Source organism: Triturus cristatus, chromosome 3_1 (genome assembly GCF_964204655.1).
Source record: "Triturus cristatus chromosome 3_1, aTriCri1.1, whole genome shotgun sequence".
NCBI lineage: Eukaryota > Metazoa > Chordata > Amphibia > Caudata > Salamandridae > Triturus > Triturus cristatus.
The window spans coordinates 733930576-733955961 of record NC_140583.1 but is presented as its reverse complement, the minus strand read 5'-3'; the positions used below and the strand labels follow the sequence as shown (position 1 = coordinate 733955961).

The 25386-nt window shown below is 46.9% G+C and overlaps 1 protein-coding gene across 1 annotated transcript in view; it reads left to right on the top strand.

The window, feature by feature from the left end:
- Nucleotides 1-23930, top strand: part of CHID1 (chitinase domain containing 1) — a 1360135-nt gene extending 1336205 nt beyond the window's left edge. The window contains exon 14 of the mRNA XM_085644891.1: nt 23662-23930. Coding sequence (XP_085501017.1) covers nt 23662-23760 — 99 coding nt within the window. The 3' untranslated portion in view covers nt 23761-23930. The remainder of the gene's footprint in view (nt 1-23661) is intronic.
- Nucleotides 23931-25386: the final 1456 nt, after the last annotated feature.

Genomic DNA, 25386 nt, shown 5'->3' with positions numbered 1-25386 from the left:
AGGTACCTATGTGATCTTTCAATTGGTAACCAAGAGATTACAATGGTAAAACACAGCAAGCTCAAATCCAACCGCTGCTCACCAATGTGAGAAGTTGGCCTGGTATATGATGTTCACTAGTTAAAGTGACCACCTTGTACCATGCCAAGCAACCCTTATGGTGTGGTTGTAAGTCAACCTTTTCGGACTAGCTGCCCTAGTGGTAGCGTAGGCTAAGCAGTCTTTGAGGCTAAACTCGTGAAGCGTGTTAAGCCAGCTGTTTTACCAAATGCAACCCCCTTTTATACCAATGAAAGGACACCACACAGATATATATTCAAAATATATATGTATTTATTTCTCAAAGTAACCCCTAGTCTCTTTATGAGTACAGGAGCACAAATCGTCAAACAAGATTACAGTAGAATACACAGAAGTTGCACTTTATATGGATAGGCCCTGGTGGCCGCTCAAACCATATACTAAAATAGTGGTATAAGTACCACGAACAGAAAAGGGAAAAGGCCTAGGGCCTCTAGAATCGCTGGGCCTACAAGGAGCTAACTTCAGTTAGTGACCAGGAGGTCCACGGGTTGCGTGTGCAGAGCAAATAGCCACACGCGTGCTCCCATAGGTTTCAGTGGGTGCGTAAAAAGTACAAAGTTACTGCAAAGAGGATCTTCCGGATGGTCTAGGAACTCAAGATTTGGAACACAGGCACTAGAGATGTAATACTACACTTGGGCACAGGAGTGCCAGCTTTACCTCACCCACAGGAAGCGGGTGCATAGGCCTCGAAGTGCGTCGGGTTTCTTCTATCTGTTCCGTGGAGCCTGAAGACAAAGATGCTGCAGGCGGTCGGTCCGGGAGAGATGCAGTGGATCCAAGGGTGGATCAGAGATGTTGAAGACCTGTAAGCAGAGGGGACAGTGTTCACAGTCACTAGCCAGTGACCAGCGTGGCACCAGGTGGGTACCAGGCAATGTCGGGTGCAAACAGGAAGAAAGGTGTAGCTTGTCTCTGCAGCCACGTGGTCCCTGGAGGTCGACGACGTCCAGGAGTCGGTTCACGAGCTGTCCCACGCAGGCTCTCGCTGTCGGCGGTGTCGGCGACTTGATCGAAGCAAACAAGCCTTGGCAAAAGCAATTGTTGTAGGAGATTAAATAAGCTGATGGCTCTGACCAGCAAGGTCAGAAGGACTGCTCCTTTGGAGGGGAGCAAGGGCCAGTCTGGAGCAACCAGACCAGCGGTGTATTTCGTGAAGTTCGTCGCCAAGATGGCCACTAGCCAGCGGGCCAGCAACCGGTTAGGCGCGTCGAGTGGCAAAATGCATAAGGGCCCCACGCAGATCGTGGAGATGCTGGAGGGCTCACCTTTGGGGCAGATGCTGCTCGAGGGTTGGGCTTCTCAGATCCCAAAGCACAACTTGGAGGGAGCCTCGGTTGTTGCGCTTGCAGCTTGTCGTGGTCGTTCCAAGATGGCTGGCTCCACGTGTCTTGTTGCCTCCACGGGTCTCCTCTTTTCAGGGACTGTGGATCGGGCGGTGAGAGGTCTGGAGGTCCAGGTCTTGTCAGTCTCTGGGCTCGGGCTCCGGCGGGAGGCGGCGGCAAAGCAGACGTTGACTCGCTGGATGGTGCTTGCGTTAGCAAGGTGGTCACTCCCTGACCACAGGGGAGATTTCCTTCAGTCTTCTGTGCAGCAGAATGTCGAAGTTCCCGTCTTCTTCTTAGTTTCAAGTTGATTCCAGGATGTCTGAAGTCTTAGGACACAGCTCCTACCTTTAAGCGGATTCTAGGGGCCGGACTACCTGCTAGGTCCCTCCCTAAGGGTGGGACCAGGAAGGGGGGTGGTTACACCCCCAATCCTTTGTCCAGCTCGCCCCAGGCCCGGGACTGGTGTGCCCCAGGACCGGTTTGAACTGGCATATGCACCGAGGCTCCTTGTGAGCCACAGGCATGTCTGGTTTCTATTCAGCCCTACCTGACCAATACACAAAATCCTGTCTGGGGTGGTGCACGCACCTCCCCTGGCAGGAAACCCTTTGTCCACACCTCCCAAGCTGGAAGGACTCCCAGCAGCAGGAGGGCAGACTTGTGTCTGTGGTGGCAGCATCCATTTTGTGGAGCTGAGGCTATGTCTGATTTTACCCGGGTTTCAGGTACTGTACATGTCGTGTCCCTCTAGAAGGGTGGAATGCTAACCCCGTCGCCAGAATTGGTGAGGGGTTAGTATTCCAATTCGTATGACACCTTACTCGACATGTTTTGATAAAGCCAAACCAAAGATAGCATTTAACCGCGAGGTTCATAATGCATTTAAGAGTATATGGTATGACGATATCTGGAAACAGTAGAAGGAAGTTGTTCCGACCACTGCAGACAGGCTCAGCTCATGCCAGAGCACCATCTCACATGGAACCAAGCACTCTGCCTTCAGGATTGTTAAGGCCTGCCATAGGAGTGACTTATAGGTTATCATGTGTCCCATTTAAGGTTAGGTATAGGTATACTACACCTAAGTAAGAGGTGGTTACACCAACTTACCCCAGCTGAGTGATCAGCCAGTTGTGTCAAATTGTTAGGCCAAGCCTGGGGTGGCATGATACATGCTTCAGCCCCTGGCAGGCCTTAGATACACCAATGCCCTGGGTACCTAGTGTACACTGGTACAGGGGCTCACAGGGTGATCCAACCAATTGGGTATGTACCTAGGGTACATGGAGTCCATTTTAAAGAGAGAACAGCCAGGCTGAGATCCTGAATGGCAGGATCTCAGGCCAACTAAGTCGAAAAACCAGCTAGACACTAGGCAAAAATTTGGGGGTAACCATAGTCAGATATCCACCTTCCTACACCCGCAGTTTGAGATAGCTCCTTATAAAACCCCGCAGGATTTTTACGTGGATCAGGCAGAGTCTGCTTTAGAGCTAGGACTTCGGCACGCTTCCATGGAACATGTACCCAAACGCGCTGGAAATGTGCCAGAACAGGTGGATTAGCATTCGCATCGCCAGGTCTCCAAACTTGAGGAACCTCACGCATCGGATATTGACGTGCCTTTCTCCTAACTGAAGAATCAGGCTCAAATAATGACTTAGAAGGGAACTCACTCCTAAACGACAACAATGTCGCGAGTGCTCTTTCAACATCAAGACCCACTATAGTTCCTTTCGCAAACTCGGACCGCACACGGAACAACTCATGCGGAGTCTGCCCTACCTCACTATCTTCCCACTGTTCACGAAGGAAAGAACACATCATATCAAATACGTATCTCTGTTTCGATGCTTCCCATTGATGGAAAACATCCATAACACCCTCAAGATCATAGTGCGAAGGAAAGGTAACCCATTTACGCGCCAAGTGATCTAACACTGTCCGTTCATCAGGACCAGGCAATTGACTACGCAATTGCTTACGCTCTACAACAGGAGACATACCCAATGAACCCATTAGAGGCGAAAAAAGACTAGCAACCGCATCAGTCATTCTCCGTCGAGCAGAAGGAGAAGGTGACAAAAGAACAGGAGACAAAGCAGAATGAGAAGGAACCGAAGTCGGAACAGTAACAGAAGGAAAAGACAACACAGGTATAGGAGTAGCAGACGAAGGAGGTAGCAAAGACGGCGGCCCTTGAGAAGGCTGCGCCGAGGCAGTAGTAGCCAGTAGAGGGAGAGCTGGCTGTTGAGGAACCACTGCAGGTAAAACAACCGGGGGTTGCGCAACTACATGTGGCGGAGGTGCGGTAGCACTCTGAGTATAAGGGGGTGGTGAACTTAATAGATGTGACATTAAAGGATCTTTCGCAAGATCTTTCTTTTCTTCTTGCTGTTGAGGCGGCAAAGCTGGATAACATTTGTCTACCGCTAATTGACGTTGCCTAAACATCTGTTCGCTTTCTTGCTCTTCCTCATTATCCTTAAACTGTATAGCAGCCTGCACCATCGACATACCTCGTGCACGCTTATTTCGTTTCGCTAACTTAATTTCCTTCTGTTTGGCTTCTTTTTCGCCAAAGGCGGAAAGAGTCAAACATTGTCGGCCGGGCTTTCTTTTTGAAGAGTCTAACTTCTAAATTATCTAAAATCTCCGTGCCATAACTACCATATTGGGGCCATTTTAGGACACCATCCTTCCTAGTATACCTAACCCATACATCATTATACGTGATGGGGCCCACACCGTGTTTTAAATAGAGCTCATAGGTCGGAGTTCCAATCGGAGGCACCGGACACGAGTCCTCCAATCGGGAATCCCTATTACAACCATAACAAAATATCTTTCCAAGTCTGCTAAGACCGGGCATCTTCGCTCACTAGTCTAGCTTCAAACTTCAAGGGAATATCAAAACGATAGCCTCGTGAATACACGAGTCCCTCGGCTTTGGGGCCTGCAGGTACCAAATCAAAGCGATCCCGAAGGATACCAAAACAAACTAAGGACTGGGAGACGCTCCACTCATACTTAACTGAAATATCGATGACGTTGCCAGAAGACCCGTCTATCGTCTCGCTTTACAAGTCATCAAAGGGCTCCAAGACAGGGCGACAGTCAGGGCAGCAGTCCTTCGTAGCCGTCGGAATGCGGGGAACTTCGCAGCAAAGACTTTCGGACCACAACGACATACAGGGGTCGATGAAGTGGTAGGCCTCCCTCCAGAATTTTCACACGAAGCTCCTCACGATCTTCAGGCTTGGACCGGTACCGCTGAAGTTGGCCCACGTTGGGCGCCAACTGAAGAACCGGGATTTAAACCCAGCGGCGCAGGGGACACGCCCGAAGTCTTCGGGTTCACCTGTCTTAGAGTACAGAGACACGGGATTCTTCACGGTGACATCAAAGATCAAATTTATTAGCTGCAGCCAGTAACAGAGATCCTAGAAGTACAACACGGTGTATGTTCTCAGGAGACTGCTCAACATAATAGAGCGGAGCATCGTCTTTTATGCTAAAAACCAAGTTCCTGGCTAGCATCAATTACTCACAAATTTGACCAATCAGAGGATGGTATTTACAGAGGCATCACATAACGACAAACCCACTTTCAGTTATCCAACCCATCGCCAATGACAAGGCATAAATCCAGCATTCTTGCTCGAACAGGCCGGACGGGCCCACCATAAAAGACCTCAACCCAAATCAATAATTAGGCCATAAGGCCATAAAAGGAAGGAGCAGAAACAGATGAGAAGCAAGATAGAGGGGTGTGGGCATGTGCCATAGAATCAATAATGTCCTGCTCTTTGATCTCTATCTGACCAGCTGCTTAACAAGGTACTGGCTCAACAAGTTTAGCCTCGGGCAACAGGGTCAGTTGACTCAGGTCAAACAGGAGTCAACACGAATTCAAGCTAAGGTGTATGCGTCCCTAGAGGCTCGCTTGGCCACAGTCATCCTGTAGTCATTAGCCTATTTGAGGGCAACCACAAAATGGCGGTTATGCACAAAATGGAACCCAAGGGTGCAAACTAGATCGTCAACTACACAGTGAATCCATCAGTGTAGCATGACGAAAACGCTTTCGCATACCGCACTTGTCAGTCGCGGTTCGCCGATACCAAAACCATCACGATACGACAACCTTCATTAAATGGGTTCAGAATTCACGGAACCACAGTTCCCTATTGATTTCAATGGAGCAAGTCGCGGTTAGATTTTTAAAGTTTAAGGGTACTTCGAGGTAGTCTACAAGCAAGCCACTTACAGGTAAGTAATTCGAGGGCCAACACACACTAGGGCACCGGAGTGCACGAGTTACCTCACCCATGGAAGCCGGGTGCATAGGTGTCTTTTGGTGTCAGGTCGCGTCGCTGTTTTCTATGAAAGCCAAAGAAGATTTGCTGCTTGTGGAGATTGAAGAAGTGTCCGGTGGAATCCAAGGCTGGATTCAAGATGAAGGAGACCTGAAAGCAGAAGGGACAGTGTTCACAGTCACTTGCCAGTGACCCGGGGCCAGGAAGATGGATGCCCACGGATGTCGGGTGATTTCAGGTGATCAAGAGTGTTTTGACTCTTCCGCCACGAGGTCCAGGAGGCGTCGAGGATGACCAGGGGCTGGATTCGGAGTGTCCCACGAAGTCTGCAGCTTACTGAGGTGTCGGCAACCGGATTGGAGCCCACAAGCCTTGGCAACAGCAAGTCTCGTGGAAATTAAAGAAAGTCAGCGGTGCTTTACAGGAGCCCACGGTCACTCGGGACGGGATAGGCCTTTTATTTTTGGTGCACAACCTGCTGGAGGCTTGGGCCACAAATGGTCCAATGCACAAGTTCATAGAACGTCGTGAAGGGGTTGCACTCGTCAATAGTGCATGGTACCCGGGTATTGCTGTTCCTCGTCACTCGTGGGGTCCACTCACCTCAGCTCTGCTGGGGACTCACAATGGCCATCGAGAAGTCAGGAAATCCACTTTCGGGCTGCAGGGACTTCGGACTCCAGTGGGAGCAGAAAAGTTTGCGACCGTTGATTCAAGTTTTTGGTGCCTGCCAAGCAGGGGAGTCACTCCTTGACTCCAAGGGAGATTCTTCAGTCTTCCAAAGGTAGTGGAATGTCGAAGGGCCAGGATTCTTCTTGTAAAGCGTTGTCCAGGGTTATCCAACTTGCAATGGCAAGGGTTCCCTAACTTATACCAAAGTAAAGGGAGGGACTAGCTCTATGACCACTCCTCTGGGAGGGTCAGGGGAGTGGGTGGTTACACCCACTTCCCTTTGTCCAGTTTCGCGCCAGAGCAGGGGCAGGTAGCCCCTGAACCGGTTTGAGCTGGCATATGCACAGAGGAGCCTACTGCTCCCCCAGTGCAGGACTTCAAAGCACTCTAGGAGTGCACCCACCCAGCCCCAATACACTAAATCCTGTCTGGAAGGTGGTGACACCTCCCTGTGACAGGATGGCTATTGTTGGGCCTCCTCCACTGCGAGTTTCAGTCAGCAGCAGGAGGGCAGACCCGGGGTCTGTGCTGGTGGCATCCAATTTGTGATGCCAGAGCTCTTTCAGATTTCTACTGTGTTTCCACAGTAGGTACATGTCGTCCCCTCTAGAAGGGTGGGTGGGATCATACTCCCACACCAGTTACTGGTGTGGGGGTATGATTCCAAGTTGTTTGACACCAAACACGACATGTTTTGATGCAGTCATTCCAAAGTTAGCATTTACCGGGAGGTTATAATGCACTTAAGAGTATATGGTTTAACCGCATCCACAAACAGCCACAGAGAAAAGGCTCTGCCAGCTGCAGAGGGGCCCTGCTCAGGCAGAGGCACCCCCTCACATTGTAAACCAAGCACCCTGCCCTCAGGATTGATAGGGCCTTCCTTAGGGGTGACTGATAGGTTTATATGTGTGTGTAAGGTGAGATATAGGAACCTATACCTCAGTGAGGAGTGCTAACACTACCTCACCCAGGCTGCAGTAGCAGGCCTGTGGTGTCAGATTTAGTCTGCTTCCCAGGGGTGGCATAATACATGCTTCAGCCCCTGGTAGGCCTGTGAAGTACCTATGTCCTTGGTGCCTTAGGTACCATATACTAGGGGCTCATAAGGTACCACAGTATCCAATCACTAGTGCATCTAGTATGCACACCATGTCATTTAAGGGAGTAAGCAGATAGGCTGGGGTCCTGGATAGCAGGATCTCAGCCAGACTAGTCAAAAACCATTCAAACACCAGGAAAAAAGTGGAGGCAACCATGCAGTCAGATTCCACCTTCTTACAGAGAGAGAGAGAGTGAGAGAGTGAGAGTGAGTCAGTGAGAGAGTCAGTCAGTCAGTGAGAGAGAGAGAGTCAGTCAGTCAGTGAGAGAGAGTGAGAGAGTCAGTCAGTGAGAGAGAGAGAGTCAGTTAGTGAGAGAGAGTCAGAGAGTGTCAGTGAGAGAGTCAGCGAGTCAGTCAGAGAGAGAGAGGGTCAGACAGTGAGAGAGCCAGTCGGTGAGAGAGAGAGTGAGAGTCAGTCAGTGAGAGAGTCAGTCCGTAAGAGTCAATCAGTGAGAGAGAGTCAGTCAGTTAGTGAGTCAGTTAGTTAGTGAGGCAGTCAGCCAGTGAGAGAGTCAGTCAGTCAATCAATCAGTGAGAGAGTCAGTCAGTCAGTGAGAGAGTCAGTCAGTAAGAGAGTTAGTCAGTTAGTGAGTCAATCAGTGAGAGAGAGTGAGATAGTCAGTCAGTGAGAGAGTGAGTCAGTCAGTTAGTGAGAGAGAGATTGAGAGAGTCAGTCAGTGAGAGAGAGTGAGAGAGTCAGTCAGTCAGTGAGAGAGAGAGTCATTCAGTCAGTGAGAGTCAGTCAGTCAGAGAGAGTCAGTCAGTTAGAGAGTCAGCCAGAGAGAGTCAGTCAGTCAGAGAGAGAGAGTCACTCAGTCAGAGAGAGAGTCAGTCAGTCAGTCAGAAAGAGTCCGTCAGAGAGAGTCAGTCAGTCAGAGAGAGTCAGTCAGTCAGAGAGAGAGAGAGTCAGTCAGTCAGAGAGAGTCAGCCAGTGAGTCAGTCAGAGAGAGAGCCAGTCAGTCAGAGAGAGCCAGTCAGTCAGAGAGAGAGAGAGAGTCTGTCAGAGGGAGTCAGTCAGTGAGTGAGTGAGTCAGTCAGAGAGAGAGAGAGAGAGAGAGAGTGAGTCAGTCAGAGAGAGAGAGAGAGAGAGTCAGTCAGTCAGAGACAGTCAGAAAGAGAGTCGGTCAGAGAGAGAGTCAGTCATAGAGAGTCAGTCAGAGAGAGAGAGAGTCAGTCAGTCAGAGAGAGCCAGTCAGTCAGAGAGAGTCAGTCAGAGAGACAGTCCGTCAGAGAGAGAGAGAGAGAGTGTCAGTCAGTCAGAGAGAGTCAGTCAGTCAGAGAGAGAGAGTCAGTCAGTCAGAGTCAGTCAGAGAGAGAGTCAGTCAGAGAGAGAGTCAGTCAGAGAGAGAGTCAGCCAGAGAGAGAGAGTCAGTCAGCCAGAGAGAGTCAGTCAGCCAGAGAGAGTCAGTCAGCCAGAGAGAGTCAGTCAGCCAGAGAGAGTCAGTCAGCCAGAGAGAGTCAGTCAGAGAGAGCCAGTCAGAGAGAGTCAGTCAGTGAGTGAGAGAGAGAGAGAGAGTCAGTCAGTCAGAGAGAGAGAGTCAGTCAGAGAGAGAGTCAGTCAGTTAGTCAGTCAGAAAGAGAGTAAGTCAGTCAGAGAGAGTCCGTCAGAGAGAGTCCATCAGAGAGAGAGAGTCCGTCAGAGAGAGAGATTCAGTCAGAGAGAGAGAGTCTGTCAGTCAGAGAGAGTCAGTCAGTCAGAGAGAGAGATTCAGTCAGTCAGAGAGAGGGATTCAGTCAGTCAGTGAGAGTCAGTCAGTCACTCAGTGAGAGTCAGTCCGATAAAGTCAGTCAAAGAGAGAGTCAGTCAGTCAAAGAGAGTCAGTCAGTCAGAGAGAGAGATTCAGTTAGTCAGAGAGAGAGATTCAGTCAGTCAGAGAGAGGGATTCAGTCAGTCAGTGAGAGTCAGTCACTCAGTGAGAGTCAGTCAAAGAGAGAGTCAGTCAGTCAGAGAGAGTCAGTCAGTCAGAGAGAGTCAGTCAGTCAGAGAGAGTCAGTTAGTCAGAGAGAGAGTCAGTCAGAGAGAGAGTCAGTCAGAGAGAGAGTCAGTCAGAGAGGGAGAGAGAGTCAGTCAGTCAGTGAGAGTCAGTCAGTCAGAGAGAGTCAGTCAGTCAGAGAGAGTCAGTTAGTCAAAGAGTCAGTCAGAGAGAGAGAGTCAGTCAGTCAGAGAGAGTCAGTCAGAGAGAGAGAGAGTCAGTCAGTCAGAGAGAGAGTCAGTCAGTCAGAGAGAGAGTCAGTCAGAGAGAGAGTCAGTCAGAGAGAGAGTCAGTCAGAGAGAGAGTCAGTCAGAGAGAGTCAGTCAGAGAGAGTCATTCAGTCAGAGAGAGAGAGTCAGTCAGAGAGAGAGTCAGACAGTGAGTCAGTCAGAGAGAGAGAGTCAGTCAGTCAGAGAGTCAGTCAGAGAGAGAGTCAGTCAGTCAGAGAAAGTCAGTCAGAGAGAGAGAGAGAGTCAGTCTGTCAGAGAGAGTCAGTCTGTCAGAGAGAGTCAGTCAGTCAGTCAGTCAGTGACAGTCAGTATTAAAAAGTAGCCTTTACTATGGAGTAAGGGGCTCCTGTCACTCCTGGGCCCCGGGGCCAGTTTTCTGGCTGCACCAATGATTCCTGATTGCCTATGTATTGGTAGAGCAGAGAAGGTAGCGCGAGGACGTCAGTGACAGCAGAGGAAAGAGCATCGAGGTGCGTGGGGAGGAGAGAGAGAAAAGAAAGTCTGTTAGGCGAACCGCAGAGAAGAGTATGGGTTGTGTGAGGGGAAGGACGGAGGGTAGTGTGAGGGCAAGGATGGAAGATAGTGTGGGAAATGTGGTAAGAAGAAATAGCCAGGATACAGGAATAGCCAAACATGCAATGAAAGCTACAGCTGGGCCGGAAAGGCAATAAATTGCTTTAGCAGATAACAAGCGAAAGCATGTGATCGAGGGGAAATGCATCTGCCAGCCTGCTCGCTCCCGAGACCCATAGGCCATGGGAGTAAACATTTTAAGAAGAGGTGGGACATGCACCCGCCTTTGGCCAATTGCGTGCTTTCATTTCTTGAAAGCCACACGCAAAGGCCCATTGATGTGACAACCACATGCACGAGCTTTCTGAAAGCTTTCTGAATGTCTGGAGTGATTCCAAGAGGCCCTCTCCTAGAGCAGCGCATTCGCGCTGCCCTCTAGGCAAGACTTAAAAAGTTTTTCCGTAAATGTCAGCAGTGGATTGATACAAGAAAGCCAATCAAAATAATAATAGAGGCTATGCTCCAGGGAAGGGTCAAACACAAAAGAAGACAGGCATTCCATTTAATAAGAAGAAAATTAGAGTGACAAAGGGCGCCTATTGTAAACAATGGGCTGGCAGTAAACCCACTGTAAGCTCACAGTAGGTCTTTTGCAACCAGACCGCTTATGTTGTCTGGTAGGATTAACCTAAAGAATTGCTGTTGCTAAACTTCTTATTAAATGCTGACCCCACAGTATCCTTCCACTCCCCACATTCCATCAAACCTCCTGGTCAAAAATCCTGGGAATTTGTTGTAATTGAATGTACTCTCGTCGTAAGCAGTAGAGGGTGGATGCATAGTATTTGTCCCTGGTCCTGTTAGAGTATGCCGTAGAGGGTGAGTTTGAGGGGGGGGGTGGAGTAGATGTATTTATTTTACTAGTCCTATTACTAACTTGCTGGCAGTAAAGGTAGGTGTAGAACACATGCCTGGTCCTGCAAGTGAGTGCTTTAGTAGGTATGTGGATTACATGTGTGTCACTGGGGGTGTATGTTGTCAACGAATGTTGGTGAGTGACTGAAGGACAGACAGAGAGTGGTCTGAGCAGAGAGGATGCTACTCCTGGTGGAGCACTTTACTATGTAACCTGTCAACTCTTCACTAAACCTACAACTTGCTTATGAAGAGACTACATTCAGATTACAATACTGGCAAAGACCGGAAAGTAAATCTACATGTGAGAGAGACGATGAGAAACTAAAACGAGAAGGTAGATTGAAGACAAGAGAAACTGATGTAAACAAAGAGAAAAAGAGACTGAAAACATTAGAAGAGAAAAACGTATTGAAGACATAAAAAGAGAAAAAGAAACGTCTGTACCCCACCAGTGTCTTTTCCAACAGACAGCATGTGTATAACAAACCCAAAGACTGACAGCTGAAGGGTGTATGCAAGGCTAAAATCTGAATGTACGCAGATTGATGGTGACAGATGATCGTGCAACCAATGAAAACATTGAGTGAGTTGCCTTCGCTGCAGCATTTTGTCACTTGTGTTGGACATGCTGGGGGTGAGTGAACCGGCAGCAAGTGAAGACTTGCCGTGGTGAGTGAGCCAGCAGTGCATGAGATGCAGGCGCTTAACTGTTACTGTAAAGCCTTAAAAGGCTGTGTTAGTGTTAACAGGCCGTGGACTGTTGTTGTTGGCCATACCCCATTGTGCATGCAGTTGGGAGCGCGAGTTATTGTAGCGGCATTTGAAAAGGCGAGTGTTATATGTGATAACCTGCTTTTCCTTTGTTTATCTCGTGCTTGCATGCACGAGATCATATGCATGTTATTTTATAAACCCGTTGGTTCATGGCATGATCACAGTGTTCTAGAACAGAACATGTGATCGGTCCCATGAACCAAGAGGCGACAGTTGTTGGAGGTCTGCTGGAGCTGGAAGCTGTGTAACCAGCGGTGCTTCCTTTTCTTTATTTATGGATTAAATCTCGTTTTGAATTATAATACGACTATTTGATTTACTCAACAAAACTGGCGACGAGGATGGGATCCGATGGAACCTACAATGTAAGCATCGATCTTTTAGACGTGCGGAGCATTTGTGGCTAGCATCTGTGTATTTGTTATGTTTTAAAATATAACCAACGCTCCACTCACCGAATTCACCCCAGGAGCTCCATCGTCGTTCTTCCGTGCAGACTTCTTTCTTCTTCCAGCGCTGACTACGTAACTATGGTGATGGCGTGTGCGTCTTGAGTCACGTGCTACGCTACACGTAGATCGGCAGGATTTCAACAGCCTACGGACTTCTTCATGCTGACTGCCTGATTCAGTATTGTTCGTTTGTTTTTTGTAAAAAATCGATTACCATCATTAAGGAGACGGATTTTAACCTTCTTTTCATCCTTGCGAAAGAATTACCATCGAAGACTCTTTTAATTCATTCTGTTCCGGTTTGGTTCTAAATGGCCAGTGGTCAAAATTGTGGATAAAGTGGACACTGATTCTGTTTTATTGTTTTTGGATGAAATCTTCACTGAGGAGGGGTTACCAGTGCAGCTAATTACAGATAATGGTGTTCAATTTCTGTCTAACAAAGCTAAAGCGTATTTCAATAGAGTAGGCATCATTCATTGTACCACTTCTCTGTACAACCCAAGTGGTAATGGTGTCATTGAAAGGTTTAATAGAGTTCTCAAAAGTGCAATCCAAGTTACGGGAATTGGAAATGATAAATGGGAACTACAAATTTTTAAAACTGTATGGATGTACAGAACCTCCATTAATGCTATGACGGGTTACTCCCCGTTTGAAATAATGAGGGGTAGACTTCCAAGAACCAAATGCAATCCTGCGTGGTTAGCCCCGTCTACCATGTCTAGTTTGGATTTTCAGATTGTTAAGGAAAATCTCATCAAAAATCATGATGTTAATAAAGAACGGTATGATAAGAAAAGAGGGTCTGTACATGATCCTATTGTTAATGTAGGGATGCTTGTTAAAGTAAAAAAACCCTGGAAGGTCAAAAAAGGGGAAAGCCAATTTATGGGACCTTTTGAAATAAAAGAGGTACTTAAGAACTCTGTCAAACTTACCAATAATAAAGTTTGGAATTTGAGTAGAATTGCTGTTCTCAAAGGGGACAAAAGTATTTATTCCAATTCTGTGGATGAAACAAGGTCAGTTGACAATTTTGAAGATGAAGACCTCGTCAATTGTCCTATCAGCAATGCCGAATTTGTAAATGTTTCCAATGATGAGGAATGTGATGCAGATTCTGGAAAACGACAGCGGAAAAAACCAGGGTGGATGGCTGATCTTGTTTCATTTATCAGAAACAGATTTGTGTATTAAATGTTTTAATTTTTGTTTATTTTACTTTAGGGGGGAAGATGTGTTATATGTGATAACCTGCTTTTCCTTTGTTTATCTCGTGCTTGCATGCACGAGATCATATGCATGTTATTTTATAAACCCTTTGGTTCATGGCACGATCACAGTGTTCTAGAATAGAACATGTGATCGGTCCCATGAACCAAGAGGCGACAGTTGTTGGAGGTCTGCTGGAGCTGGAAGCTGTGTAACCAGCGGTGCTTCCTTTTCTTTATTTATGGATTAAATCTCGTTTTGAATTATAATACGACTATTGGATTTACTCAACAGCGAGGCTCGCGTGCGCTGCATCTAGGAATACAGTGTACCAGGAATTCCGGGTATGACGTCTTCCGACACATCTGCAGAACGCATCCCATAGCGCAGGTGAGACACAAGCATGCTAAGGACTGCCCCGTGCTGAATGGTTCAAGGCGTGTCATAAAAAAAAGACCGGATTGTGATCGGTGTCTCCAGAATGATTTTGAAAGTGATCCACGAGCATAACGCGCACTGTGGGCAACAATCGCCGCGTGTCATCTATGTAAAAAAAAAAAAGAAAAGGATTGGAAGTGTGCAGCTTCAAAAGAAATAGCCACGTGTATTTCATGCAACATGTCTGCAGCATTTGTTTCAGCAGTAGCCTTGTCGACAAAGCAGGAATTCGAACCTTATGGATGCGGCCGTAAAAAGGGAGAATCAGAGCAGCGTGACATGACACACATGAGAGTGGCGCATCTGTTTGTATTTTATTATTTTCTATCTTATGTTTTCTATTCGAATTTTATTATTTCTAATGGAAGGAGATGTGTTATAATCTGCTAAGCATGTAATGCATTCTGTGCACACTTCCATTGTTCTCTGCTCTGCTTAGCCAGTGTGTGATGTCATGGAATGTTGGTGTGGGACTGGAGGTGGGTTGACAGATAGATAGAGAAGGGCTGAGAAAAGAGGATGCTGCTCCTCGTGGGTTACCTTACTATGTAACATGTAGGGAGGCAGTGTTGGGACTTGTGCATATTAAATTGAATAGAAAGAAATCAAAATGATTGCTTCCCTTATTTATCTGCACCATACCAGTTCACTTTGCTGAGGTAAAGTTGTGTTTCCTAGGTCATTTGGTGTAAAGGGTTTTGCAGAATCTGGAGATCCAGTCCATCGCACAAACCAGCTGGAAGTGCAGTCGTCTAGGTGACTTGGAAACAACCAGAACGCTTCGCGCCTCACCGCATTCATCCTTTGTGCACATCTCTAGACAGAGAATTGTCAAGTGCTAAGCCCCTGTCTTCCACCTTGAAGAGTTGGGCAACAATAGCAGAATCTGCCAGGCCAGTTTCTCTGTTTAGATTAGGGCGTGGATGCTTCTGCCTTTCTATAGCTGCTAAATGGTCCAAGATGCGAGGAGATCTGCATCTGGAAGTCTGTTGATGCAAGCAGTTTATAATTTCAAGCAGGTCTGTGTTTTGAGATGTGGAGATGAGATCAGATCTAGAGTCAGAATTGAAGATTAATGACAGCTTTTTTCATAGTTTTAGAGCAATGGAACCCCCTGAGAGAATGTACTAATTTATTGATTAGACCTGAAAAATAAACTTCAATTTTATAACTACAGTGATTAACTCTGTTACCTGTAATGTCAACCTGCATTGTGCTTAGGACCGGATTCTGTTTACATTTCAAGGACACATGTTTGGTCTTCAATATTTGGTGGTGGCTGGTTTGAGTTGTACTTTGTGACCATTTTGCTGAGATGAGCCTGCACTTAAAACTATTGCGGAAGCCTAAATCACAAGACAATTCCACAGAAGTCCATACTCTCATATCTGCCTAAAGCAACATAAAACCATTGCATATTGGTAAAGAAACAATAGCTCGAGTGCAATTCAGTCAGTGAGGTTTTCACGGCATAGCACCGAGTAATGGGCAACGTGAGCAAAAGCTATACAGATGCAATCCTGACGGGATACACAGCCAGAAGTCTGGAATTGTGGACTACGGTATCACATTGGCCAATGAGGTTGGACGAAAATCAGTGAGCAAATCAAAAACAAAAAAAATCACATTTGGATTTTGAACAGATGGCATTTTTGTGGTTAACGTGGCGCTTCTACTGTAGGCAGGCATTGTTCAGAAATATGACTAACTGGAGAGTTACCTAGTGCTCAAGGTTAAATGTTATTTTTTAAAAAATCTGAAAATTCGAACATAAATGGAAATGTTATCACCATAGTTATTATCACAGTGCCATATTAATGTATAGTACCAGGAGCACAAATCGGGGGTGGTGCGGGGCTGAGGTGGGGTTGGGGTGGGCAAAAGGTGGAGTAAGAAAACGTTCCCCCTCGCACTGCCTCTACTCAGTACTTCTATTTGTCGTCCCTCCCGGCCGGTGTTCCAGGAACAGGAAGTATCCAGGCTGAGGCTCCCCTATGCCAATCACAATGCTGCAATGCAGTGTTGAGATTGGTCTGACTGCCGTAGTTCGGCACCCAGCCAGGGAATGGGAGCCTGGGCATGCTCTCCACCCAGGCTTTTATACAGCCTGGGTGGAGAACATGCAAACTGTGCATGACTGTTTGGCCGGCCCGAGATGGCCGGCCAAACATTCATGCGCACTTAGGGAGTGCAAACCACTCCTCCCCTGCTCTGTCAGCAGAGCAGCCCCGCCCAGCCAAGCTGCCACAGCAGGGAGAAAATTAAAAGGAAAAAATAAAATGATGATAACCTAGAGTTATTATCAGTTTATTTTTCCTTTATTTCACTGCTGCAAAGCAGTGAGGCGACACTCCTCTGTAGTGAAGGTGCCGCCACTTGCACCAATAACCCGGACGGTATCCAGGCGCTCATATGCATTTCTTGTTAGACTATCCAATAGCCACGTCTTGGCATTCTTTTTAAAAACAATTGCATTTTCTAGATGCCAAATTTCTTCTGATAACACATTTGGCAGTTTTGCCATTTCAACGTGAAGCATTTTGCCACCAATTGTGGTCGTTTTGACCGAGCTGCTTTCCGCTGACTAGCGTCCCTAGACATCAAAGCGCTGCCAAGCAGGTATTCAGCAGTGTTGGCTTTCCCTGCTGGGGCCCTACCACCACACCGTCCTTAAAACGTAAGCAAGTTATAAGATCTAATTACCCACATATATATTTGAGCTTCTATTGGAGTCCATACGAAAGTGATATGTAGTGCTCTATACAGTCAAGTGCTTCAGGATTAATGTTTAGGTTTCTTTCTCAATTCAAAAAGATGAAATGCATTCTAGAAATTATTCCCACTAATGGAATGGAAGCTTGATAACACGTCCCCTAATCAAAAATGTAATAATTGCATCATCAATTCTATAAATCAGTATAGAAGACCAATTTAGTGTAGAATAAATCTGAGCTTGTATTAAAGACAGGGTGGCAGATATCGTCTGTATTTCCAGAGTTTCTGGCTCCTTCTTTTTCTGGGCTTTTTTCATCCTTTTCTTTGTGGTGGCCATCCTGGGTTGCATTGCCTAGACAACCAGTGACAGCTGATTATCTCTGCAACGCCACTCTTTATCGTTGCCTCTTGCAGGCGTACCAGTGTCATTGCTTTGTCTCAGTGGCTCATTACTTATAAAATGAGTGGAATGTAAGGTTTGTATTCTTAATTCCAGGTGTCCTTTTATCGAGTATTAGATAGTTTATTGGTGTTACCCGACTGTGGTAGCAGGCGCTCTAGTGCTCCCTTCTATTGCTCAAGATAAGTGGTTAATTTGTAAAACAAAATAAGTGCTGGGGCTCTCGTCAAGAGGCAGCTTGCACCAGCCCATTTCACCTGTTAGCGCCGCCTAAACCTCAACCAACTCCTAAACGCGAAAGTGGGGAGAGGATGTGGCGTAACGGCCAGAGTTGCCAACTCCAGCGCTGGGGAACCAGGTTCGAGTCTCGGCATTGGCTCAACAGCCTGTGATTTTGGACAAATCACCTAATCTCCCCAAAAATGAACGTGTCCATCACTGGTGCTTATGAAAAGTGCCAACTTTGGTGATTAAGTGCCGGTGCTGAGCACCGGAAACCACCGGCTCAAATTAAGCACTGCTCAAGATACAGTATATAAAAATATAGTTCCTTCACGGTATGAGTATTTCTATAGCACTTACTATCAATGACAGCTGCTGAAGGATTTTACAACCACCAAAAATTCCAAAAAATACCAAAATACAACCACCCTATGTATCAAAATAGAATTTAATGCTAGAAGATTAGGCTGGGGTACGAATATATAAATAATCACTTAATCAAAAGTACAATAATTCCACCATTAATTCTATAAATGAATATTGAAAATGTCCTTTATTTATACCAGATGATACAGTTCAATATTACTGTTCAGACCTAATTCCTTGCTACGTATTGATAGGCGTCACATCAACCTTTACTATGGGGCTGATCCCTAGAGGCCTGGGAACAAGGTGCAATAATATCGCACCTGGTATTACGGTACTAGGACTCGGGTGGGATTTGACAACCGGAATGAAAACAGAGTTAATGCACTGCTTTCTGCATGTTTTTCTAAATGACAGCCTTTTCCCCAGGCTTGTTCCCACCGGCTGTTAGCAGGTGACCAAGTATCTGAAAATACCAGGAAACGTGTAATCCTGTTTTGGCTGAAAACGGGAGTTTTTAGCTATAAAGGCTGGAATAGGCCCCTATGTATGCAAATCAAGACACTTCCTGTGAGATGTAATCAAGGATTTTCTGCAGTCACAGTTTATTTCATCATCTTAGTCTAATATGTAATTAGATTAGTTAACCAAATAGAATGTATTTCCTATCAAAATCTCATTCCGGAAAATCTCTCTACCAAATGAAAACTCCAAGATGCTCTGGAAGCGACGTATACACTCCGTGTTCGCTGCTTTTTGTGTGTGCGTGTTTATAATGCTATATTTGCTGGATGCACACAATTAAAAACACCATTGTAATTCCTAACCTCCTTCCACAGAAGAAGCTCTGAGATGAATGAGTTCAGGGTTTAGGGAGAGCAAGGCCACTGCATTATTGTCTGGGCAGGAGTGGCCTGTTTCTGCTGTCAAATAAGGCCCTTCAGTTTTTCCTGATTACATGAGCTGGAGGACACCAACTAGTGAACCAGGAATGCGCTCCCATAAAACAGGCCAATCTCTGAACCTTAGTCACTGTAAATATATCCTCAGCATTGGGGAGGTGTAGAGGTAAGAACATTTGGGTATTTGATCACTACAAGACCGAATGCATTACACAGCTAAGCAGAATAAACTGTAAGAACGAGCATTGGCAAATTCAGTGTGTCTTCTAATACGTGCACATTAAAGCCAGACAAGAAATGAATGTCGTTCAGTATTGATTTGTTTCTATTTCAGACAAAGTAGGCTATGATGGATACATCCAAACAGCCAGTAGCATTTAGATGACAGATGAATACTTCTCGGAGCCAAGACGTGATTGACAAAGTTTTAAGCCAATGGCAAATAGAGGCTGGTCAAACGAAGCCAAGGCGTTAAAGAGGTAGACCCAAATCCCATTCTATGTATATTGAAAACTGCACTGTCAACCCAGTCCTAAAAAGATAAAACTGACAGCGAGTGGAAGGGTATCACATGATGCAGAAGGGAATCGCACAAAATCAGAGGTACAGTGTAAGTGCTCACACCAGGCCACCCTCGTCCACCTCCTATTTGCTATTTTTTTTTCTTCGTTTTTTCCAGTATAGGTTATAATTAACGCTATCCCAAAGGAATAGGGCCAGATTTACGACCATTGGAAATCGTGACTCTCAATTTCCAATGTATAACAGTGTCTGAGACACTGTTTGCGATTCCCAATGGGGTCGCAAATTGCATGCCTCATTAATATTCATGAGGCTGTCGCAATTTGCGACCCCATTGTGAATGGCGGGCATTCCCAGGTATGGTGGCCTGTTGGGGTCACTGCTTTTAAATAAAGGAGTTTTTTTAAATGCCGCCCGTTTTCCTTAAAGAAAAACGGGATGCATTAAAAAAATGTGTAACTTTTCATTTTCATTTTTTAAGGGCAGGCAGTGGTCCCTGGGACCACTAACTGCCCTTAAAAAATGTTTGCGCATGCATTCCCAAAGGGGAAGGGGTCCCCTGGGGACCCCTTCCCGTTTGCGAGTACTTTACCACCCTTCTGAAAAGGGGTGGTAAACTGCGAGTGTTTTGCGACCGCAATTGCGGTCGCAAAACATTCTTACATAACTGTTGGGTTCGCTATTAGGAAGTGAACGCCCCTTCCTAATAGCGAGTTGCTAAACACTATTTTGCAACTTGCAAATTATTTGCGACTTGCAAAATAGGGTGAATTCATGGCCCACAGGATTTTTGCATGTGCAAACGGGTCTTCAACCCGTTTGCGCATGCAAAAATCCGTTGAATATCTGGCCCCAAATGCTTTATGTCTGACAAATTAGGTTATGAGTTGAATTGCACTGACCTGGAAATATTTGTAAACTCAAGACTGTCAGTTTTTGCACTGTAGTCCTCCCCAAACGTATGACTTAGAAGAATCCCTACGGACTTATTTCTCTGGGAAGATTGAAAAGTACCACTAAGAGACCTCTGTTGTGATTAAGAAGTTATCGCTCCGGATGCAATGCCAGTCCTTGCAGTTAGCTGCATTGTCTTTTTAGGTCTCGCCTGGCGTAGGCTGCGCTCATGCGCAGTCTCGCTGGCGAGATTTAATGAGATGTGGGTGTTTTCTGTAAGGGGCATTAAGCCACGCCCCTCTTTTCCATTGGCTGGCGTCACCGTTTATGCTAAACAGTGGCCAGCCATTGGAAACGAGGTGTCCGTGACGTATTTGCTTGGCTTTCTGAGCCATCCCATTCGGACGGCCTCGCCTGCTTTGCGTTCGTCGCAAATCATTTCTTATCTTTATGGGGCTAAACCCATGGCCCCATAAAGACAAGAAACCATTTGGCAGGCGAGGCCGGCAGAAAAAGCCGAGCAAATACGTCATGGCGTCCGCTTGGCTTCTAGGCGTGGTGTTTACTGGGTTTTGGAGTCCCCTCTGGCAGCGGGAGGAAGCTGGCGGCAGAATGAAGCAAGTTCCGGGTTCCAATAAGTACATAAATCACATCAACAAAGAGCTGTTCGTTGTACTGGGGGCCAGGGATACAATCCCTTTCATGGATTACTTAAGCGAGGCAGGTTTTGAGGGCTGGATTACTGGGGTACAATCTTTATCCTGAGTCTCGCAGAGCACATCTACCCAGATCTCCTGACAGGTATCGTAAGAGCCACTAAACAATCAGATCGTGTCTTGTCCGAGTTCAGACTCCAATATCCATGGTCTCCACAGAATCACTCCCCAGTGAAATCTCAACAATGGTGTCACTATTTAAAGCAAGCCCCAAGGCGATGTCACCGGTAGAGGTTTGCCCCCGTGATCTTTTTACTGCAGGAGTATGTGAAACGGCCCCCTCTGCTGTTGTCAGGGAGTAGAGAAACAAAGTGTGCTCCCGTAATCTCGGACCAGGTGCGGTTAGTACTAGAAAACTCCTTCCCGGTTACTGCAAGACGGTAATAGGGCTTCGGGGCGTGTTGAAACTCCGCCACCGCCTCTGCTGTTCGTGTCTCTCTCGGGCACCTCCACGCTCCGGGCCCCCCCCCCCCTCCCCGCGGGAGCCAACACCACTCCCACTGTCGACATGAAAAAGGAGGGCCGTTCCACCCCCCAACCTCCGGCTTCTGCTTCGCAGCTACCAGGGCCTCGGACGCCTCCTTGGTAGTAACAGGACTCCCGGTCCAGGGGAAAACACCGCTTCCCAGTTCCCTCTGGCGGCACTGTGTGTGGGAAGGCGCAGTTCCTCAGGGAAGGGGAGAGCACTCCTCACTCACCCGCGGCTGACGACCTGCTGGGTGAAATTTTAAAGTCGTTTACACCAAGCAGTAAATCGAAGCGGCAAGTCTGTGTGCCCCAGAGTACAGGGGGAGATTAATAGCTGAGATGCGGCGAAACGTCTTTTTAGCAGGAAATATTTTTCGCACTATATTAATCAGACTGATTTATGCATTCTTTTCTCAGCTTCTTATGCGGGGCCCATGTGAATGTCGAGGTTGCCAACACAAAGCACAATACAAAAACGTTAGTTATTGCATTTACGAAATGTAGGTTTCTGAGCTAACATTGAAAAAAGGTTTAGAGGCAATAAGAGAACTAAAGTAGCACCCGCTCACACCAGGTACCATCCTGGGCTGGTTCTGGGAAAGGGGAAATTGGCTTTTCCTCGCCTAAAAATAAACAAGCATTACGGTGGCCAGCCATTGGAAAAGAAGTGTCCGTGACGTATTTGCTTGGCTTTCTGAGCCGTCCCATTCGGACCGCCTCGCCTGCTTTGCGTTCGTCGCAAAACGTTTCTTATCTTTTGGGGCCAAACACATTGCCCCATAAAGACAAGAAACAATTTGGCAGGCGAGGCTGGCAGAAAAAGCCGAGCAAATACATCATGGCGTAATGGCGTCCGCTTGGCTTCTAGGCGTGGGGTTTACTGGGGGCTGGAGTCCCCTTTGGCAGCGGGAGGCAGCTGGCGGCAGAATGAAGCAAGATGCGGGCTCCAATAAGTACATAAATCACATCAACAAAGAGCTGTTCCTTTTACTGGGGGCCAGGGATCCAATCCCTTTCATGGATTACTTAAGCGAGGCAGGTTTTGAGGGCTGGATTACTGGGGTACAATCTTTATCCTGAGTCTCGCAGGGCACATCTACCCTGATCTCCTGACAGGTATCGTAAGAGCCACTAAACAATCAGATTGTGTCTTGTCCAAGTTCAGACTCCAATATCCATGGTCTCCACAGAATCACCCCCCGTGTAATCTCCACAATGGTGTCACTATTTAAAGCAAGCCCCAAGGCGATGTCACCGGTAGAGGATTGCCCCGTGATCTTTTTACTGCAGGAGTATGTGAAACGGCCCCCTCTGCTGTTGTCAGGGAGTAGAGAAACAAAGTGTGCCCCCGTAATGTCACAGGTGCCCCGGCCGCCACCAATCTCAGACCAGGTGCGGTTACTACTAGAAAACCCCTTCCCGGTTACTACAAGACGGTAATAGGGCTTTGGGACAGGTTGAAACTCCGCCACCGCCTCTGCTGTTCGTGTCTCTCTCGGGCACCTCAACGCTCCGAGTCTCTACCCCCCCCCTTCCCCGCGGGAGCCAACACCACTCCCACCGTCGATGTGAAAAAGGAGGGCCGTTCCACCCCCCCAACCTCCGGCTTCTGCTTCGCAGCTACCAGGGCCTCGGACGCCTCCTTGGTAGTAACAGGGCTCCCGGTCCAGGGGAAAATACCGCTTCGCAGTTCCCTCTGGCGGCACTGTGTGGGGGAAGGCGCAGTTCCTCAGGGAAGGGGAGAGCACTCCTCACTCTCCCGCTGCTGACGACCTGCTGGGCGAAATTTTAAAGTCGTTTACACCAAGCAGTTAATCGAAGCGGCAAGTCTGTGTGCCCCAGAGTACAGGGGGAGATTAATAGCTGAGATGCGGCGAAACGTCTTTTTAGCAGGAAATATTTTTCGCACTATATTAATCAGACTGACTTATGCATTTTTTTCTCAGCTTCTTATGCGGGGCCCATGTGAATGTCGAGGTTGCCAACACAAAGCACAATACAAAAACGTTAGTTATTGCATTTACGAAATGTAGGTTTCTGAGCTAACATTGAAAAAAGGTTTAGAGGAAATTAGAGGACTAAAGTAGCATCCGCTCACACCAGGTACCATCCTGTGCTGGTTCTGGGAAAGGGGAAATTTGCTTTAACTCTCTTAAAAATAAACAAGCATTTGCAATGCAATAGGTCTCGCATTTACGCGAGTTTGAACTATTGACATTGCAAATGACAATGCCTTTCATTTCTCTTTTAAAAACAAAAATAAAAGGCATTGCCATTTGCAATGTTAATAGCTCAAACTCTTGTAAATGCGAGACCTATTGCATTGCAAATGCTTGTTCTTCTTGCTCTTACCATCTTTCTGTCTTGTATGAATTTACAATAATCATCGTTTTATCTAGCTAAATTCTCATAATACAATCTGTATTTTTTCCTTCCAGTCCATCCAACTCCGATTGGAACTTGCAGTGGAGCTTGGGACGGGAATATCGATCTGGGAGCTAGGACAAGGCCTGGATTACTTCTACGACCTGCTGTGAAGTGACAGAACAACCGGATCTCATAATAAAGGACTGTCCTGGCACATTGTTCAGGTTGAGTCATGGGACCTTAAGGGTGGTCTCTGTGATTGTCAGGAGAGGATTGTTATTTGTATTGCAGTCTTTTTGTATCTGAGGCCTTACTTAGTAAAATCCACCTCTTCTGCCCACTTCTGTCTCAAGAGTTCCTTTAAAAAACAAATGCAGATGCATGAAATGGCTGAAATAATGTGGGATGGCTTTCCTTTAATTGAGATACGCGTAAAATGCTCCGTTTACTGCTGAAGAATCCGCAACCCACTAATATCACATACACCAGATGTATATATATCACAACTTGAGCACGTTATTCAAGCATTTATAGTCTAAATCAGAATTTCTTCAGGTAAGAGTTTGACAACCCGCATCCAGGATAAGGGATCCACAGCTTCTTAGGTAGGTAAGCCCTCAGACCATGATAGCATAGTGCGCAGGTGAGCAGCAGTGGGTCGCTCACCTGCATTACAAAAGGGAAGCCTGGCGCTGACGCGCAGCGGACAGGCAGCCCTAAGGCACCACACTCTGGGTACTTACATTGGCCTTACCTTGAATGTTTCTTTTAACCTTTTAGTATTTTCTAGTTTGCCACTGCGACAAAAACACTGTCAGCATTTGGTAACAGACTGGGGGATTAACGGGGGGAATACGCAGCAATACCAAGTATTTTTTGATCTGTGATTTTAAAAGTAACACAACCTTCACTCAACGCATTTTAATTTCAGGCTCACCTACTAGTACTTTGCCCTTTTCCTCCCAGCTCCTCGGTCTGCCACGGGTTTCCCAATTGAGCAGAGGGTCCTGGGACGCATCACTCTGTTTACTTCGACTGTGCCCTGACGGTTGCCATCTTAGACAGCTTGTGCGCAGCCGAGCAGTGCTGGGACACTCACCTGAGTTACAAAAGGGCAGCCTGGCTCCGATTCGCAGCGGCTGTCCCCTGTGGGTGTGTCAAAGGCAAGCCCGTCTGCGCCCATCCGCGTCCCGCCAGATCCAGGACCCCTGCCCCTTCCATGACTCCCAGAAATATTTCCAGCATCAGCTTATAGCACTCGCCCAAGGTGTGCGGAAGTATGCTGCTTGTCGCTCCATCCCTCAGTTTACAACGCTAGCTGTAAATACTGTGGCTTTTCCTGTAATTCCAAAAACTCCACCATAATCTCTGACAACAGACCCAATGTCTGTTTTTTGGTGGCTAAGGGTAGGAATGCCTCGGAAAGCGATGTCCTTAATAGAAACAGTATCTGTTTCTGCAGCATAAATTGTCGCTCTTGGAACTGTCACCAACAGCACTTGGACGACTTTCTGGTAACTAATGCCCCAGATGCCATGTTCCTGACAGAAACATGGTTGCATGAAGCATCTATGCCAGATGTCTTTGCTGCTCTACCTCATAGTTATTGTATTGTGAGAAGAAACTGCAGGTATAAGATAAGTGGCGGTATTGCCATTGTCTACGACGTCTTTCAGTGTAAAACTTAGGTCCTTACCTCATCAGCTTGTGCAGCTCTTCTCTTCTCAGTCTTACGCCCAAACTCACTTTCTCTGGCATCTTAATTTATTGGTCTCCTGGCCACGCCGGGCACTGGT